Here is a 20,358-nt window from a genome sequence, read left to right on the forward strand (position 1 = left end):
TTTAAAAGATGAAACATTTATATACCATATTCATTTATTATTTATAATAGAAGATATAGCAAACCTCCTGGCTGATAAATTCAGCTCCAACTTTACTCCTCTCTCCCCCTTAACCTTCCCTCAGGAAATATCATCAAATATAATTCCCCCTACTATCACTAGGGAAAAGGTCCTTAACACTCTCCCCAAGACCAAGAATACTGTATCAATAGGCCCAGACAATATCCCATGATCCCTTCTAAATAGTATGAAACAGGACCTATCAGGGCCTCTGGAATTCCTATTTAACTGTAGCCTCCAAACAGGCTTCGTGCCTCATGAATGGATAGTCTTATATGTAAAGCCATGGAAAGAATTATCATGGAGATGATCAATAGAGACATAGTAAACCCCCAGACACTGGACCCAACTCAATTTGGTTTCATAAAAGACAGATCCATCCCTACTCAACCTGGTGGACTTCTTTGAAAAGTACACCAAAACAACGGATGAGGGCAAAATCATTCACACTACCTACCTTGACCTGACCACGGCATTGTTGACAAACTCACCCGTATGTCACTCGGTGGATAGCCAACTGGGTCTCAGAAAGTTAAAACTGGAGAGTCCCCCTCTACAAAGAGGCCAGTCACAAGTGGAGTCCCTCAGGGATCGGTCCTTGGACCACTCCTTTTGGCATTTACTTCTCAGAAGTCAAGGCCAATGTCAGTGGTCTCTGGCTGACTAAATTTGCAGACAATTGCAAATTACGGGCTGTCATTGAATCTCACACTGACATAAATGTTCTGCAAGAGGGGTTGACACAGATGAACAACTCAAAGTCCTGGACTTAAATCAAATGCCAAGAAATGCATAACAGTATCCTTTGGGAAGTCATCCATCCCTGATAACCATCATATTGACAATAAACCCTTTAGAGTTGACCCAGTAGTCATGGACTGGACACACATAGATAGTAATCTAGCCTTTGATCATCACGTGTCTACAGTGGTGTGGAAATATTCTATGTTGTGCAACTTCTAAACAAAGGTATAGCATCTAAGTCCAAGGAAGTCAATGCTCCACTGTACTTGGCATTCATCAGACCTATCATTGAGTACAATGCCCCCCTCTGGTATGTACCTAACCAGCATATCCAACAACTGGAATGTCCACAGAGGTTCCTAACTAAAAGAATACAGGGCATAAGTAATATGTCTTTTGCAGACCATCTCACGGCCCCATCCCTGTATTCTGTCTCCTACAGGCTTTTGAGGGGAGATCTATGTCTGGCATGCAGGGCATTGTTAGACCTCCTGCATATCCACAAAACAAATGGTACCAGAATTACCCATTCTAAAGACTTAAACCTTGCCTGTGATATAAATAGGGCCTGGAGAGATAGGTATGTATACCAGAGATTACTCCCTCTATGGAATAGGATTCCCATCCATGAAAAGCAGAGTTCCTCTCTAATCCAATTTAAATGCAACTTGGGCAATTGGATGGGAAACCAGAAATTCATACCTGGTTTGGCACCTATGTCTCTGATGCAAACAGGTAACCTGTAAATGGTTCTTCTCCCAGGCCCATGCTTACACTTATCATGGGCATCAGAACTCAGATTTGGGATGCATGGCTAGGCTTAAAAAGGCCCTTGTGGTCATTAGCCTATAAACGTATGAATTGTATATACAACTATAATGCATTCCTCCAACACTACCTTAACATTCCACATTTTTTTTAATTCTTCTTTTCTACTAACTAAACTACTGAAACTCATAAATAAAATCAAGTCTAAAACTGTAATTGCATATATTACTAACAAAATACAATCATACTATGGGATATCAATGTTCCTAGTTTGCCTATCAAATAGCGAGACAGAGAGAGATAAACTACTATAATAAGTACAAAAACCTAAAAATGCATTAAAAACTAGCAAAAAGTTATCATGACTTACCAATAATTAATATATTATACACAAATTAAAAAGAGAGACTATTAATTTATATATTTTGAATTTCAAACTATTCCCACATTACTACATTAAAGATTAATTGTCCGCTTCTCATCACAAATATTAAATAATCCAACAAAAGGTATACTGGCTGTGCCCAAGCACAGCTTAGTTACAATGGAGGACAACTACACTTAGAACCAGCTACTTTAGTAAGCTTGTAAAAAACATGTAAATGATACAGTTATGAGATGTAAATCAGGAATGGCTGCAGTCTGTGTGATGATCTTATCTAAACAATGCATTTTTCCTGCCTCCTTGCAATTCATAGTAACTTTTTTGTGTGTTCCTGCACTGTGCACATATACCTTACAAACAGGAAGTCATGCCTTTTCTACCTTTGCAATCTGTGAATATGCTTGTGATAACTGCTACCTTGTGTATTTCCTGTGGAGAACTGCTTACCCTTACCAAAACTAGCGGGGCTTGATGGTCAAGAAGGTACCGACATATTAGGCTTTGGCTATTCCCATGCACTCATTTCCTACCATCAATGGATAACATGGTCAGCAGCCCCCCCAAGCCTGAAAAGCTGCCAACATCACAATTCAGAACCTGGAAAAGGCAGAGGTTGACGAGGCAGTGGGGATATACCTTCAACCAACAGAAACCCTCCTCTAGCAGGTAGAAGACTTGCTCACCAAATTGTCTTTGACCAATGAGCCACCAGAGGCCTCCATCCACATATCAGGGTTCCCTATGAAGACCCATCAAGATGGGGTGATATTTGTGGTCCTCCAGACTGGGGTGTGACCTGTGCTGCACAAGTCCTCACCCTTCCACTTTTGTGTCTGCTATCAGTATGCCCTCTGTCTCTCACCAATGTGGGTCCACCACAGTATTCCAGTCTTGTCCATCTTTTATGCTGCATCTATTCCTTAACTCTTCCTTAAGCCTCTCTCCTGCACACCTTCTTCCCCTTCCTGAACTTCTCATATATATATATATATATATATATATATAAAAAAAATAGGTAGTCCATCCCCTGCAAAAACGTACTGCCCCTCCCCTCATCTACTACCCCCCTCCAACACAACCCTCTTTATGCCTTCCTCCTGTGTGCCCTTCATCGTCTCTTTTTCTCATTTCCAGCTTACCTATTTTTCTCTTTCTAATCTTTTAAAAGATCAATCAAGGTGCCCCTTAAGCACATCCCTACATTCAATAAATAAAAGCTTTTAGCAATTTAACTTGACTTCTGAACAGCTGTGATGAGTGCTGCTTTCTCAAATAATTGTTAGTGGTATGCGCAGGTTAACACAGGCTTTCACTCACTTATAAACAATAGAAACAGCAGAAAGAAATACGTTGCCACTTTACATTCAAGTGGCTTCCATGACACAGACTATGTTTAATACATTTTACAGTGTTTCAGATAGCCACAAATGTTGTGGTCATTTTTGTAAAGCACACCATTTTTCTGTAATCAGCACCATTCACTGGTGCTTACCACATTTATGTAAAGGTACAGTGAGTGGCCCTCTTCTCAGGTTATCGTTGCACGTATGCAAGTGGAGGGACTATGAATGCCACCCAATGTTTTTCTTCTAGTGTTCCACAACAGTCCGTACATAACCTACTGAATTAATCTGTGCATTATCTATACATGAAGTTGACAGCATTTTGCAGGATAAATAAGAAACAAGAAACATAAATGCAACCACAGAGGCAATAATCTCCATTCCTACAAGTCTCACTGAATGACTTCTAATACATATAAATATAATTACAGCAGTAATATTTATGAAGATGAAAAAGGATGAGATGCAACCACAACACTGTAGATTGTTACTCTAAAGGTACCAGTTGTGTACCACTACAGTACCAGCGTAAATATTCTTAATATGTAAAGGAAAAAAAAAATGCATCAGGCTTCAAAATGTTTACAAACAGTGTCCACACAATACGTATTACTGTTACTCAGGTTAGCAGCTACAAAAAAGTTTAGTAACAAATGCTCATACACAGACACACATTGATAGGTCTGAATTATCAAACCATTACTTCTGTAATGAGACGGGTACCACCTGAGAGCTATACAGCAGTCGAGAGAAGTGTGTGCACACACACACGTGCGCACACACATGAAAGGGGGGGGGGGTTTAGCATTTATTCTGTACACTAACCAGTTAGTAGAACTATATGCCAGTAGAATAAACATGACAATGTTTACTTTGCCATTACAGACATCATTGTACTTTGCCATTACAGACATCATTGTTCTAACATGCATATGCAGACTATTACCATCAAGCCTTCAGTGCGTTGGCCTAGAGACCTGTGGGTTTTCCTTAGTGCTCTGAGATGGAATTCAACAGGAAAAACAGAGGAGTGGGTGACAGGTGCAAGTCATTCCTGGAAAAGCAGGGGGTTTCTCTTAACCATCTCAGACCATGCAGACACACACTGAATCCTCTTAAAATCCATTTACTTAGCCAATTACAGATGCCAATTTTATCCTTGAACTCGGGCATGATTCTCGGTAATGGTAAAATGCTGCTCAATAGCAGAGCCTTACTTTGTTCAAAGGTATGAGGAGAGACAGTTTGACTACGTCTCCTCACCTCCCTTAAAGTGGGATGCCTATCATTCCTCCCCACATGTTCAACTACAAAGTTGTAATTGTAAATGGGGTGGCGCAGAGACCTAAGGGTCCTAGTGACATTGCTAATCCTAGTACCACACACAGCTATCACCTTGTCCTTTTCCAGCCTGGTGAGTGCGGTCTCTCTATGTCTTGAAAAGTAATTATCAATGACCAACATATTTTCTGTAATGTGCTGATGCCTTATATGACCTCAATGGTACAGGTGACTTGGGTGTAGGTGTAGTGTTAGCATTTAGACAACATGGCTGACATAAGCTAGCAAGATGTCAACTAGACCTTGGCAGTTTAAGAAAAGTTTCTTTACGACCTCAGCATATGTTGCAGTGAGGTTGTGGAACTGTGTTACTATGTTATGCTGTGTTGTTTAATGGGTTATGGGTGGGACACAGAGTGAGAGACACTAGCCTCCAGCTTTGACAAACAATGCATCTCTCTCTCTAATGCAACCAGTGAATTTTAGAACTTGGCTAACAGTAAACATGAAACGGTAGTTATACTGCCTCAAAAATCACATACAAATAAGTTCTTCAAGGAAGAGACTAAAGCACGCTTGGACTCTATGGTTACAGGCAGTGTTTTTTTAGTTCAATTAATTGCACAAACAACAGCTGACAGAATATACTCTCAGTATAGATCTATAAGAAATGCAAACAGTGATGGTTAAGGACACCCAACGTATAACGAGCTAACTTACACAGTAAGTGGATCAGCTCTTAGGGAAAGTCTTTTAGAAGGTCATTGGTTTCACCCATAGTTATATGTGGGCAGTCAGTATTCTGTGTATATGGTTCACAACAAGAGGGCAAATGAATTTAAACAGTTTCAGAAGAGTGATTTCACACAAAATTATACTTTTGGGTGTTTACTGGTGAGAGTCAAAGATGAGAAGGGGGTGCCTTGTGGCAAAATGACCATAAGGGGCAGATAACTACAATGTCACTGGGTTTAATACACAACAGGAACACAGTGGAAGTGTGTTAAATCTTCATATTCCTGGGACATGCAACACATTTATTTATCATATGGTTTAGGATTTAGTAGATGCTTATGAGAATGACATAAAACACAATGAAAGACAGAGTCTGGTTTGGTGCTTTGCATAATTTACTGAGGAAAGACAGAATTGCATGTAGCATCAAACTGATAAGAGGAGGACTATAAAAAGAAGTAGCGATGACACATGACAAATCACTGGTTATGTGGTTTGAATATTTTAGATTGAAAGCATGACTGAAAAGCTGGACTTTATAAAATAAGAGCTGTAACACAAGGGGAAAGTACAAACAAAACCGGAGAAGGATCCAAATGGTCCGGTGCCAAGCACACTAGTTAACTGCAACAAAGCACTGCTGAATAAAATGCTGCTCCAATTGAAAAGTCCTTCAAGAAAATAAAAGCTTTCCACGTACTTCAGTTTAAAAGTTTTATTCCAACGGCCAACAAGAAACAAGAAACAAAATATTTACCACGAGCGCTTTCGCCTGGTCCTACCAGGCTTTCTCAAGTGTAACTCCATAACAAAATGCCAGAAGCTTTATACTAAAAACACATTTCCTTAATTAGACTTTAATTAATACATCACAACTAATTACCAAAAATTCATTGCTGGTTAACAACTTTTTAACTCTTTAAACCTCATTGTGTAACCAATGCATACTTAAAACCACTTTTAATAATTATGGATATTCGTTAAAAACCTTTATGTACACCTGAATATGAATAAAAAGAAATAAAATTGAACATGAAATTATTGTCACCCTTAAGAGATAGGATGGGCCTGCTTATAAAATAGCAGTTAGACAGTACATCAAATACAAGCAATATACACAAGCCAGTCAAGCTTGTAACTCTGCTACTCACTCAGAGAAGATAACCAAAGATATTCTAATCATTTGGATACTGTTTACAAGTCATTCATTCATAGCTTTTCTGCACTGCATCGTAATAGTATCTATTATACATCTCAACTTCTTTGTTCAAGAATTCAGGTCAAAGCCAAAACTAATGGGAAGAGAAAGGCCCAAAACCAGAAACAATTGTTAAACATTACTCTAATTCACTTAAAATGTTAATAAAGCAACTGGTTCTGTATCAAGATGTAATTCTGAAGGACAAGAACGAAATTCTGACGTCTTTCAGCATTAATGACTGCCTGTAATCCTCAGTAATTTACCAGAAAATGAAAATTTGTGAGGGACATGCAAAAAGAGGACACCAGGAGTGTTCTGCAAAATTCTGGACAGCTGAGAGATAGGTTATCAGATCCTACCACTGTGTACTTCTGTGTACTGTTAACCTCTGTAACCTTACATTACCTACTACTGTTTTACCACTGTGTATTTCTGTGTACTGTTAACCTCTGTAACCTTATATTACCTTATATTACCTACTACTGTTTTACCACTGTGTATTTCTGTGTACTGTTAACCTCTGTAACCTTATATTACCTACTAGTGTTTTCCTCTCCAGGCATCAATGTAAATGGACTATGGCTAGATGGAACTTTACAATCAGCAAACAAAAATAAATAGTTTAAACAATACATGTTATGGATTAGTGGTGTTCTGCATTATTTGGAAAATCCTTGATAAATACACTCCTGCAATACATATAGAAAAACATATCACGGTTATACTATCATGATATACTATTTACAATCAACTGCCTGACCTTGTATATAAAATAAAACACATGTAATGAAAAGTACACTTACAGTTAGAAAACCAACAGTTTCCTGTTTTCTAGTCTCTGACTTATCATACAGTGCTTTACATTTTGCAGTAACATCATTTTTAATGTTTTCAGCATTTTCTTTCATCTCTTCCAGAATCTGTGTTATTTCCTTCCTGAACTCCAAGCTGCCATTGGGTACTTTCACATTGGTGACCACAGCATCACGTTTTGTACATTCAAGGTTTTCTTCCACCTGTTTCAGAACTGCCACTTTGTCATTTTTAAGCTGTTGGAGTAATTTTTGCTCCCAGTCATGTAGTAACACGTGCAGTTTTGTAAACTCTTCCATGATGTATTTTTCCAAACTACAAGCTTCATCCTAGAAAAAACGCAGAAAGAATCAAGTTGAGTGACTGTACATTACAATGTCAGTTTTGTCTATGCACCTCTTCACATACAACCAAATGAGTGAAGGTCAATCCTGTCACCGAGAGGCCAGGCACCTGCTCACAACATTTGTGACTCAAGTTAAACCCTTAGTCCATGGCAAGGAAAGAGGGACAACCACCTAGGGTACTTTGTCTCTGAGAATGTGGAAAGGGGATAATGAAGAACAAAAAAAACAAAGGGACACTACAAAGTGCTGATTATGGGAGGGAGGAAAGAAAGTAAAACTCGGGTAGCTGTGTGTTTGAGGGGTTGGTTTCTGCCAGTCCAATCTCTGTTATACAGCCTGGATGGCCTGTGATGACTAAAGTGGCTCTCTGGATATGTACAATTGTCAAGAGACTATAATCCTAGGAAACCTCCCCAGCCATAAGGAGCAAATTGGGATTAGTCCATACAAGAACATTAATATACGATTAATAGGAGAAATGCTGAGAAAAATGTTTTGGTTGGGCTATGACCTTGGTCACAGAAGCACAGGAAGGCATCATCAACCAGGTCCTGCTGTTGTATGGAATTTGTTTAAAAAGAGTGAATAAGTGTGGAATTATCCATATAAAGGTTACTTCTACAATATAAAAATTAGTACATAAAAACACAAATAAGTCTGCCATGACTCAGCCACAGCAAACTAAGAATTTGCAATGCAACTGTAATTATGTGTTCTACATTGGGCCAGTGTTAGGTCTTTGTATGAAATCTGCATACATACATGTGATGTAGCATGACTTGTAGGTGTCTGATGTTGGGAAACACATGGGATGCAGAATGGGTGGTACTGATCTATGGGAGATGCTGTTCATAGCAGGTACATAATTGGCTCGTGTGGGACCTTCATAACTTCCTTTCAATACATTAACCAGAAATGGGGATTAGCCATATATTCGATAATAAGATTCATTGTCATTAGCTCAACCTTTAAAGACAAAACTCAGTCTGCACTTTTTTCCTATTCCTTTCCTTAGGAACATTGCAGAAAAGATTTTACACAAATGTACTACCATAAGAGTAGACATCCTTCTCATCACTGTTGCAGTATTCCTGATAGCCCAAAATTCAGGCAGCATACCAAAGCCTTTACATCTTACAGCTGCCATACGTCTCACATATGCTCTTTGTATTGGGTGTGGGGCATGAAGGTGACATATGATCACAAATGTTCAGAAATGAATTAACCCAGAAGGGAAAAAACAAGGACACTGTAGGATATGTACATCCTGAAGAAAATAATTCAGAATGGAAAGGAAGAGTCCCTCAGTCTAGAGGGTTGCAAAACACAGGGGAAAGAGCCATAACAGATGGTGGGGTGGTAGGGCTGAATACTGCAACAGTGAAGAGAAGGACATATACCGTTACAGTAAGATTTTCTACAGCTGTACTAAGTCCTTCCATATCACTGTTGCAGTATTCATAACAAATGGGAAAGTACAAGACCTAAGAGAAAGACTGGGAGGAGGAAGGCACAGAAGTATCCTCTACAAATCCATGCAGAATAGCCCTGACAAAACCTGCCCTGGCCATGGAAACATCCCATTTGTAATGCTTAGTAAAAGTATGAACAGTGGACCAAGTAGAAACTTCAAGTATGGAATCAAGTGTCCAAACCCTTGAAAAAAAAGGCAAAAGAAGAGGCAACCACCATAGTAGAATGTGCATTTACAGATGAGAAAACATATTTGCCACGAAAGAAATAAAAGGAAATGGCCTTAGAGAGCTGGGTCGAGATGGCTTACTTGGAAACAGGTAAACCTAAAGTCTTGGGATAAAAGGAAGCCAAAATTTCCTTAGATTTGTGAATAACTATCCAAAATAATATCTGAGCTGTCTACACAGGCCCAAAAAGTGAAGAACCTTCTCACTGGCAGACTGAGAAGAAGAAAAGAATGGAAGTTGAATAGACTAACGGACAACTCACTGACCATCTTAGGTATAAAATGAGGATTAATACAAAGACACCTCATCTCTATGAAAAATTAAAAAAGGAGGAATGGCCATAAGAGCCCAAAGCTCAGGTTCTCTTGGCAGAAGTTAAAAGCCAACAAATGAACAGTCCTCCAAGTACAAAGTTGCTGAACTAGTGGGTTTAAAAGCAGTCAAAGTCAATTTTAAGAGAAAAACTGAGGTCCCAAGAAGGAGGACTAGGCTTTCTCAAAGGCCTGATATGACTGATGAGTTTCAGTAACTGCTTGACCTCAAACTGAGAGGCCAAAGGAGGGCTGAAGGGCAGACAAGCAGAGATAACCGACAGGTGAGCTTTAACTCAAGAAACACCAACCCAGCATCGAGCTGATCACAGAAATGATAAAAGCATCAAACTCCTACTGAGAAGAGATCCTGATGGAAGGCAAGCACTAAACAGAAAATCTTTTCCATTCGGGCTTTTCTTTTTAAGAAAGTTTTTATTAGATTTAACATATTTACAATATATACACAGAAAGGAAGAAATTCAACATCACAAATTGTTATACAACATTAGGAATACATTGAATCAATGTAATTTATTTTACATTTCGTTACCAGGAAAGTCCAACTGGATACAAGTCCTTTTTCAGTGGAGGACCGGTGAGAAAAGTTCCATGTTTATATGAACAATAAAATTGCCTAAAGATTCACAAGATAACGGATATCCGGACCCCAGGACTAAACAGCTATCCTGCAAAAGAAATGAGACCTTGTATACACCAGATTGTCAATATACCACATCATGGCAGTATTATCCATGAAGATTTTCAGGGTGCCAAGGACAAACAGGGAATGAAAGGCCTGTAGAGCCAGAAGCAGAGCCCTCATCTTTTTTATGTTGATATTGTCTGACCTCTGATGAAGAGGCCAGAGACCCTGAACTTTTCAGAGGGCCACAAGAAGTACCCTACAGCAGGTCAGAGGTATCCATAAACCGTTCTTGGGAAGGCAGGGCAGCATGAAAGTGCAGTCCCAGATAGAGAGAGAAATTTGCCAAATCCACCAGTGGTGCTTGGGTTTGAGACAAGGAAGAAAATTAAGAGGGGGCTCCAGGGGTAGCAATGTTGAAGCCACACTGATCTGCAATGTTGAAGCCACACTGATCTGCACTACCACTGGAGCTTCCTCATACGGGACCTGGTAAGAAGCAGCATGGAAATGGTGGAGGACAAACCCCAGGATCCTGAGAAATTCCCTGGCCATGATAAAAGAAAGAACAGAAAACTGGAAGAAGGTTGTCATTGACAAAACCTTAGCACCAAGAAAGGGGGCCAACAAGGGAATGGCCTGAATCCTGCCACTGACTTCTTGAGAATGATGGTAAACAATGAAGACTGCTGGGAGAAGGAGCCTGACTAAGCATGTAATTTAGATAAAGGAATATCTGTATCCCTTGAAGCCTGTAAAAATGCAATAACAGGAGTGATGCATTTGGTGAATATCCTTTTAGCAGTCGAAAGGCCAAAGGGCACAGCAGAGACCTGAAAATGACAGGAAGAAACAGAGAAACATAAAACAGAGAGTGAATAGGGATGTGAAGATTGTAGACCTGAGGCCAAGAAGGCTTAGAGGAGAAGAGGAAACAAGTCTAAAGAGACAACATCCTGAAAGAAGAGACCTTGAGAAATGTGTGAGGATTTCTGATATTACTGAATTGTGTAGAGAGACAGGACCAAAATTGGTATCCAAGCAGATCCAATAAAAACATAGAAATAAAATAAGTTGGCATACTCTGACAATTCATATATACTGTCAACTTTTTTAACGTAAGAAAGATCTATATTTTAAAACAGGGGCAATATTACAGCTCTCATTTAATCCTGGAATATTAAAGGCATCGAGCTTGAGTTGAGTTTTTATAAACTTATTTTATTATAGAATTGTTTTTAATCTGTTTGAAACATAGTTTATTATATATTATCATGTACACTTGTTGTCTTGTTTAAAATGTTCTACTGCTACATCTCAGAAAAAGTGAGTGTTGCTTTAAACATATAGGAAGTGATGTTTTTTCCCTTGTTACAGCTGAATTGATTGAAGGTGCCTATACTATAAAATCTGTTTGGCGCCTTTTTTACTGTGTTTTTTGCCTCTGATGAAGCTACTTCGTTGTGGTAGCGAAAACGCTGTTTGTTTATTCTTGCAATAAAAGTGCGTTAAGGCTCCGGTGACTCGTCAGACCCTCTGGAATTGCTACTTAAGTGTAGCCTCCAAACAGGCTTTGTGTCTCATGAATGCAGAAAGGCAACAGTCATCCCTCTGCACAAAGGTGGGCCATCTACAGACCCTGGAAACTACACACCTATAAATCTCACAAGTCTTGTATGTAAAGCCATGGAAAGAATCATCATGGAAGTGATCAGTGATATAGTAAACCTCCAGACACTGGACCAACCCAGTTTGGTTTTATCAAGGGTAGATCATGCCTACTCAACCTGGTGGACTTCTTTGAGAAGGTCACCAGAGCAATGGATGAGGACAAAATGGTTTGCACTGTCTACCTTGACCTGGCCAAGGCATTTAACACAATACCCTACTCTGACATTGTTGACACACTCAAGAAGTTTGGTTCAAACCCATATGTCACTCAGTGGATAGTTAAGTGGTTCACAGACAGGACTCCGGAAGTTAGAAATGGATAGTCTACCTCTACAAAGACACCAGTCACAAGTGAAGTTCCTCAGGGATCAGGACTTGTAAATAGCAAAAAGGTGCTGTCCTTCTCTGAATTCAAGGCCAATGTCAGTGGTCTCTGGCTGACTAAATCTGCAGATGACTGCAAATTAGGAGCCGTCATTGAATCATACACTGACACACATGTTCTGCAGGAAGGGCTGACACAGACAGACAACTGGTATCAGAGCCATGGACTGAAACTAAATGCTGGGAAATGCATAATAGCATCCTTTGGGAAGTCATCCACCCCTGGTAAATATCATAATGACAACACACCCCTTAGAGTTGACCTAGTAATCAGGGACTGACAGTAATCTAGCCTTTGATTATCATGTGTAAATCATTCTATGTTGAGCAACATAGAAACAAAGGTATGGCACAAGTCCAAGGAAGTCATTTTTCTCGTGTATTCAGCATTCATCAGAACTATCATCGAGTACAATGTCCCCTTTGGTATGTACCTAACCAAGCATATCCAAAAATTGGAATGTCCGCAGAGGTTTCTAACTAAAAGAATACATGGAGCAAGTAAAATGTTCTTTGCAGACTGCGTCTAGGGACCTCCTGCATATCCACAAAACAAAGAGCACCAGAATTACCAATTGAAAAGACAAACCTTGCCTGTGATATAAATAGGACCTGTTGGACAAACTAGTACATATCCCAGAGACTACTCCGTGTTTAGAACAGGCTCCCCATGCAGATGAAACAGAGTTCCTCCCTAACCCAATTCTGCACAATTGGATGGGGAACAGGAAATTCATCCCTGGTTTGGTACTTCTGTTTCTAATGGACAGAAGCACTGTAAATGGTTCATCTCACAGTCCCTACATGTAAATGGTTCATCTCCCAGTCCCTACATGTAAATGGTTCATCTCACAGTCCCTACATGTAAATGGTTCATCTCACAGTCCCTACATGTAAATGGTTCATCTCACAGTCCCTACATGTAAATGGTTCATCTCACAGTCCCTACATGTAAATGGTTCATCTCACAGTCCCTACATGTAAATGGTTCATCTCACAGTCCCTACGTGTAAATGGTTCATCTCCCAGTCCCTACGTGTAAATGGTTCATCTCACAGTCCCTACATGTAAATGGTTCATCTCCCAGTCCCTACATGTAAATGGTTCATCTCCCAGTCCCTACATGTAAATGGTTCATCTCCCAGTCCCTACATGCAAATGTTTCATCTCCCAGTCCCTACATGTAAATGGTTCATCTCCCAGTCCCTATGTGTAAATGGTTCATCTCCCAGTCCCTACATGTAAATGGTTCATCTCCCAGTCCCTACATGTAAATGGTTCATCTCCCAGTCCCTACGTGTAAATGGTTCATCTCCCAGTCCCTACATGTAAATGGTTCATCTCCCAGTCCCTATGTGTAAATGGTTCATCTCCCAGTCCCTACATGTAAATGGTTCATCTCCCAGTCCCTACATGTAAATGGTTCATCTCCCAGTCCCTATGTGTAAATGGTTCATCTCCCAGTCCCTACGTGTAAATGTTTCATCTCCCAAGCCCTACATGTAAATGGTTCATCTCCCAGTCCCCACATGTAAATGGTTCATCTCCCAGTCCCTACGTGTAAATGGTTCATCTCCCAGTCCCTACATGTAAATGGTTCATCTCCCAGTCCCTATGTGTAAATGGTTCATCTCCCAGTCCCTACATGTAAATGGTTCATCTCCCAGTCCCTACATGTAAATGGTTCATCTCACAGTCCCTACATGTAAATGGTTCATCTCCCAGTCCCTATGTGTAAATGGTTCATCTCCCAGTCCCTACATGTAAATGGTTCATCTCCCAGTCCCTACATGTAAATGGTTCATCTCCCAGTCCCTACATGTAAATGGTTCATCTCACAGTCCCTACATGTAAATGGTTCATCTCACAGTCCCTACATGTAAATGGTTCATCTCACAGTCCCTATGTGTAAATGTTTCATCTCCCAAGCCCCTGCTTCCACTTATCAATGGCAACAGAACTTGTCAGAGATTTGAGATGTACAGCTAGGCTTAAAAAGGACCTTGTGCTCATTAGCCTAGTAAACATCTATGAACCTATGCATCTTAAGAGGTGTGGAAGACCAGGGATGACCACAGACTGACACCCCTTATGAGGGTTTCAAGGCCATCAATGCATTAAACAAGTATTGAATAAAATCCTGCCACTCATGTTAAGTATCTTTAGAAATAGGGGCAATATGGTTGGACTTTTGCTTTTCTTATACAGAACATCTGCATTAACAACCCTCAGCGGTTCAGGCTCTTGGCAGGATTCAATTACTATAGTAGGAATCGCTTCTTAGGCTAAGATTTGTGGAATCCCTCTCAGCACCTCAGAAATAATCAACCATGGTTCTCCATCAATGTCTACAACAGACATCTGAAAAGCCTTAGAGGTCATGGGAGAACATGGACCCATGGCGGCCTCCCACATGGTTACAGCAGAGTAACCTGATGCAAGCACCAGATATTCTTCAAGGCATTCATTAGCTTCTACAGAGACATCCAGTAAGGTTGGACAGCAACTGAATCAGGCCTAGATAGCCGAGACTGCTTAGCCTTCTTGGAAGATGGCTGTCTGTCAGGATGGGAGGTTTCTGCCACTGCACCCTTAGCCAACAATGTAAGATGCTGGTTCTCAAGGTATATCCAGGAGGAGGATAAGAGGACTAAGGAGGCTCTTAGGGAAAAATACTCGACAGAGAGGATTCCCACGACCAGACTTGCAATGATCTTTATGGTAAACTAACTCCCACACTGTCAATTTCCCTTCTTGGGTGACATGAACAAAAGTAACAATACTGAGAAAAAAGGCACAAGAAACCCCAATGGGAAACTTATCTGAATACAGCTTGGGTAACAGCACAGCAGATGGGTATTTATACTGGTAGCAAATAAGTTGTAAGTATTTGCATCTGTACTTCACTTTTATTCCCTATGTGGGGTACATATGTGTAATATAGAGTGCTTATGAAAATCTAAAGGCTTTGGTATACTGGCTAGGCATCAAGCTATCCTTGGCAGGTGATCTCTTCATTGAAGAATACTGCAGCAGTGGTATGACAGGACATCTCAATTACATCTCAGTTCTGAAGGACTAGCTTAAAAGGCAGATTATGTTTAGAAAGTGCTGATAAGCTTAAGAGTAAAGCAAACTGAACAAGATCTCAAAATATTCTACAGAAATATGCCATAAGTTACATTTTCATCAAGCTAAATACAGTTTTTCATATCAGAAGTAGTTAACACACACCTTTCATTTATGAGTCTATTGGACACCACAATTATATATTAAAAAAGGGTTTACTGGAAAGTATAACTTGTGTGCAGCACTACAAATTGTGTCATTAATACGTTAGGTTTATGAAAGTCTTGAGCAACTTGCTTTCCATCAGAATGGTATGGTTCCTCATGCTGTTCTTTACATTTTAATAAAAACCTTCAAGCGCCAACATAAGGATATGAATATCTCCAAGCTATAACTAAAGCTCCTTGAAATCTCCAATTTATCTATCTGTCCAATACATACAAAATTGTTGGCTGGATTCAATAAACCCAACAAGCTCCACTAAGACCATGCGAGCATTGCGGCACTATGTGCACACAGTTTTAGATTCAGTAAGCAGCTCTACAAGGTGTGTTGGTGCAGAACCATCTATGCTCACACAGAATGAAATATTCCGCACAAAATAAATGAGTGCAGCTTGGATTAAATGACCCCAGAAAGAAGTAGAAAAACAGTTATCAGCACAAAAACTTCCAGGGTTCATACACTAAATGTAGAAGCTCAGCGTAAAAGCAAGTCGAAAGAAAAAAAAAAAAAATCGAAAATGAAATTCAAATAAAATCCAGGTAATTTATTAGGTTATCGCTTTCATGGACATCACATCCACTTCATCAGCCCTTACAATAGATTCTAACTTCATAGTGTGCTCTTATATACAAGGCATTCTGAACATTCCTAATTAAACAAATGTTCCACCCATTCTTCTTAAAGGTGTCATAAATTATAAAACACTTGGTTTCTACAAATAACTATGAAGTACATACAAGAAATAAATACATTCAGTTATATAAAGATTATACAAAATCAATTACTATAACACATATAATAAAATCAATTTACTACTAAAAAATTATTTATCACATAAAACTAATCATGTAGAATCAATGAAAACTTATCATACAAACTGAACGCCACATGTATATATTCCAGTTAATGACATGATACATCCAGATATTCATTGGTTTATCTGTTGCTGTAATAAGACATATAAAAAATAACAATAAATAATGGAGAATGAACAATAAATGCTGACTACCATATACATTAATAAAATATGACATTATCTATATGTAACTACTTTACTTATGTATACCCCTATTTTTTAGAATAGGTTTAAGGGGTACTCTGTCATTTTAAGACCACTACCCCGGTCTGCTTGTAACCGTATTATCCATCGTACTTCTGATGTTTCAGTTCTATTCACATGATCACCCCCTCTCTCATTCTCAATAACTTTTTCCACTACCATAAACTTAAATGTGTGGTTTCTCCTCTCTTGACTATATGTTTTGCTAAGGCATTATTTGATGCTCCCTTATTCTAAATCTTAGATCTCTATTGGTCTTCCCAATGTAGTAACTTGAGCAAACTTCACAAATGGCTAAATATATAATATGGGCTGTGTGGCAATTCGCCCTTACCTTAAAACTATACACTTTGCCTGTATCTGGATGTTTAAATCTACTTGATGTGTCTATCCATGCACATGGATTACATTTAGTGCATGGTATGGTGCCATAATGTTCCCCTAAGCTATCCATCTTTTTTGGACCAAGCATAAAAGTCTTTTTAGGCTTTTCTGATTTTTAAAAAGAAAAACTAGGTTCTTCTCCCACAATTTCTCGTATTTGGGTTTTTTGCGTTAATATGGGCCAATATCTTTTGGCTACACCTTGCACTACTTTAACATTACTAGTATAGGTAGTAGACAGTGTTAATTTGTTTCTCATGGTATTAGGAGACTCACTGAGTCCTGCAACTCTTTTTGGGGAAATATGGTTTTCCTTTAGTCTCTCTTAATGATACAGCTTCATTAACAGCTCCCTCTGTGTCTTTATTCTTATAACCTCTTTTCTTAAATCTAATCACTAAGCTTGTTAAGTTCTTCATAAAATGTACTTTGCTCTACTGTTAACCTAGATGCCCTGAGGGCTTGCCCCTTTATTACATTTTTAAAGACATGATGTGGGTGCATACTTTCACTATGTACATAGGTGTTTCTAAAACAATTTTTTCTGTATATCCGTGTCGTCCATTCACCATTTAAGTTTATTTGTACCCTACAGTCAAGAAAATCCATGACAGTGGTGGAAAACTTTAGATCAAATTTCAAAAACTGTGTACTCTTATTTAATGCATCATTAAATTTGAGTAATTCCTTCTCAGTATCATCCCAAAGAAAAAATAAATAGTCTACATAACATTTGTAAAACTTGACTTGTGGCCATTCGTTACATAATATATAGTTTTGTTCCCAAATAGCCAGAACTATATTTGCACAGCTGTTTGCACTGGGGGTGCCCATGGCCACCCCCTCCAACTGATGGTATAACTCACGGTCATATAACATTATGTTATTATTTAAGATCACCTCCATTAATAAACATATTAACTCTATATCAGTCCCTGCATAAGTTGTTTCTTTCACTAAATATTCCCCTAACATTTCTATGCCTAGAGTATTTGGTTTTGAGGTAAATAAGGAATTCACATCCCTGGTAACTAGAAACATTTTTTGACCTTTCATGTACTTATTCACTTTAAGATATTGAAATAAATAAACAAAAAATTGCTTTGTATCACTCAAAATAGTGCTGTTATTATTAATCAGTTGTCTAAGTTGCTTCTCCACATACGTGGATATTGGTTCGGTAATCCAGCCTCTACCCGAGAATATTGGTCTCAAGGGGGGGTACTAGATCCTTATGTATCTTAGGGATCCCTTATATAATGGGTATTATGGGATGAGGTGTTACAAAATCATTATATAAATCATAACTTATCCATCTGTCCATTAAACAAGCATACAGCAGCTCAGTAACTTCATTACACCCCCCTCTATGCATGTCAATAATTGCATATACATTCATATCCAATAGCATAGATTTCATTTTGCTATCATAAAAATGCTTATCCATTATTACAGGTCAGGCCTCCTTTGCCTGCCCCTTACTCTCATCGCTTTGCAATAGTTCTAATGCTTCACATTCACCTTTAGTTAAGTTATTTACTTTAAATTCTGACTTTACATTATTTAATTTAGCATGTAAATCATTTTCACATAAGTTCGTAAAGACTTCTATCATGGGATGTTGCAAAGGTATAAATGTACTAGGTCTTTTCAAGTAATTTTTATCATATTTACGATCATCACCAAACATTAGTTTTAATTGTACATTTCTGGAAAAAGTTTTAATGTCTATAATGCGATCTGTAAGTTCTGTCATTTTAGAAGGAATGAATGACAAACCTCTGTTCAAAAGGCTGATTTCATCTCGTGTCAGAGATTTAGAAGAAATGTTCCAAACTAACTGGTCTTCCATTCAGAGTATGTCCAATGCTTCTTCATCGTTCGTTTCTCCGGAGATTCTTGTCAGCCTTTGCACTTGAAGCTCCCTCTGCTCACAGATTTGCTCCTCGTTTCTGCCGTTTGTATGTGCGATAATCTGATGGGTAACAGCTGAAAAGATGAGTGCACAGAAGCGGCAGAGTCATTGAGTTGATTTAAATCATTCATAGAATCCCTTGCTTCAGTAGATGTTTTTTAACCCTCGTTGTATTGGTTGAATTACCTTCATTTCCAGATTCTACTGTCCGCATATTAGTCAGTATAGGTGTATTGGATGAAGAAGTTACATTCTTAGGTCTCGCGCCCAACAGCTCATGTTGATTTAGAGGCATTGTTGATTTAGGTTGGGTCGTTACCACGGGTTCAGTTCGTCTCTCCTCATTTAAGGTGGAATGCTTATTATTCAGGATGTCTTTCCTGTGCCCTAGGCCATATAAATACATGGCCTTCCTTAAAATCCTTACGGCCTCTCCCTAGTTTGCTTAATTTATGTCTAAGCAACTTTTTTTCAAATAACTGTGCAGACTCGGAGATACATATTAATTTGTTACATACCAGGTCACCAGGATACCCACGGTAGTGGTGCTGCAGTAGCGTTGTCACCTCACAGAAAGACGTTGTCCTGTTCGATTCTCAGCTAGAACATCTTCTGTGTGGAGGTATGCGTGAATGGGTGTGCCTTTGTTGAAGGCTGTGCGTCAGGGCTGGTAACTCTGCACGTAAAAATCCACCATCAAACATTAGCGGACCGGAGTTCCGCTGTGGCAACCCCTAACTGGGAAAAGCCGAAAGACACAACAACAACAACAACAACCAGGTCACCAGGATATATATCGTATAATCTGCCATGTTGCATTATAATATTGTCCATCACAGACTGCTCTTCTATTTCATTATATTCAAGTAAAAGACGCATATAATTGAAATGTTGTTCAGTGTTAAGCTGTTGCCATCTGCGTAATAATTCTGGTTGAGATTCCCCCTGATTTGGCATTTTAGTTATACAATGGCCCCGGGGAATTACTTTATATTTCAAACAGGCCTCCAAATTATATCTCTCCATTTGTAGTCTTTTAATTTTATATAGATTATCTTCCAATTTATGTACATCTTTCATAAAAACAGGAAAGTCAATTGCATTATGTTCATCTTCTATATCTGTTTGTATTATCATATCATGTAAAAGTGGATTTGCCTTGCATCTGGCAAATCCAATAAACTCTTGTTGTGCTAATTCAGTTCTTTTATCAAATTTTACAGTATCTTCAGGGCCGTTGGTATTCACCACACCGGCTGCAGTTTCTCCTTCCATAGCTCCAAGCCACAGCCACACAATAAATGTTCCACACA

At 39.0% G+C, this 20,358-nt stretch overlaps 1 protein-coding gene across 2 annotated transcripts in view; it reads right to left on the minus strand.

The window, feature by feature from the left end:
• LOC122813957 (zinc finger protein 26-like) overlaps nt 1-20,358 on the minus strand; it is a 350,754-nt gene that overhangs the window by 285,905 nt on the left and 44,491 nt on the right. For both annotated transcript variants that reach the window (XM_044086504.1, XM_044086503.1), the window contains exon 3: nt 7,321-7,659. In XM_044086504.1, the coding sequence (XP_043942439.1) occupies nt 7,321-7,659 (339 nt within the window). The remainder of the gene's footprint in view (nt 1-7,320; nt 7,660-20,358) is intronic.

Source organism: Protopterus annectens, chromosome 10.part0 (assembly GCF_019279795.1).
Source record: "Protopterus annectens isolate FY-2018-M chromosome 10.part0, PAN1.0, whole genome shotgun sequence".
Lineage (NCBI taxonomy): Eukaryota > Metazoa > Chordata > Ceratodontiformes > Protopteridae > Protopterus > Protopterus annectens.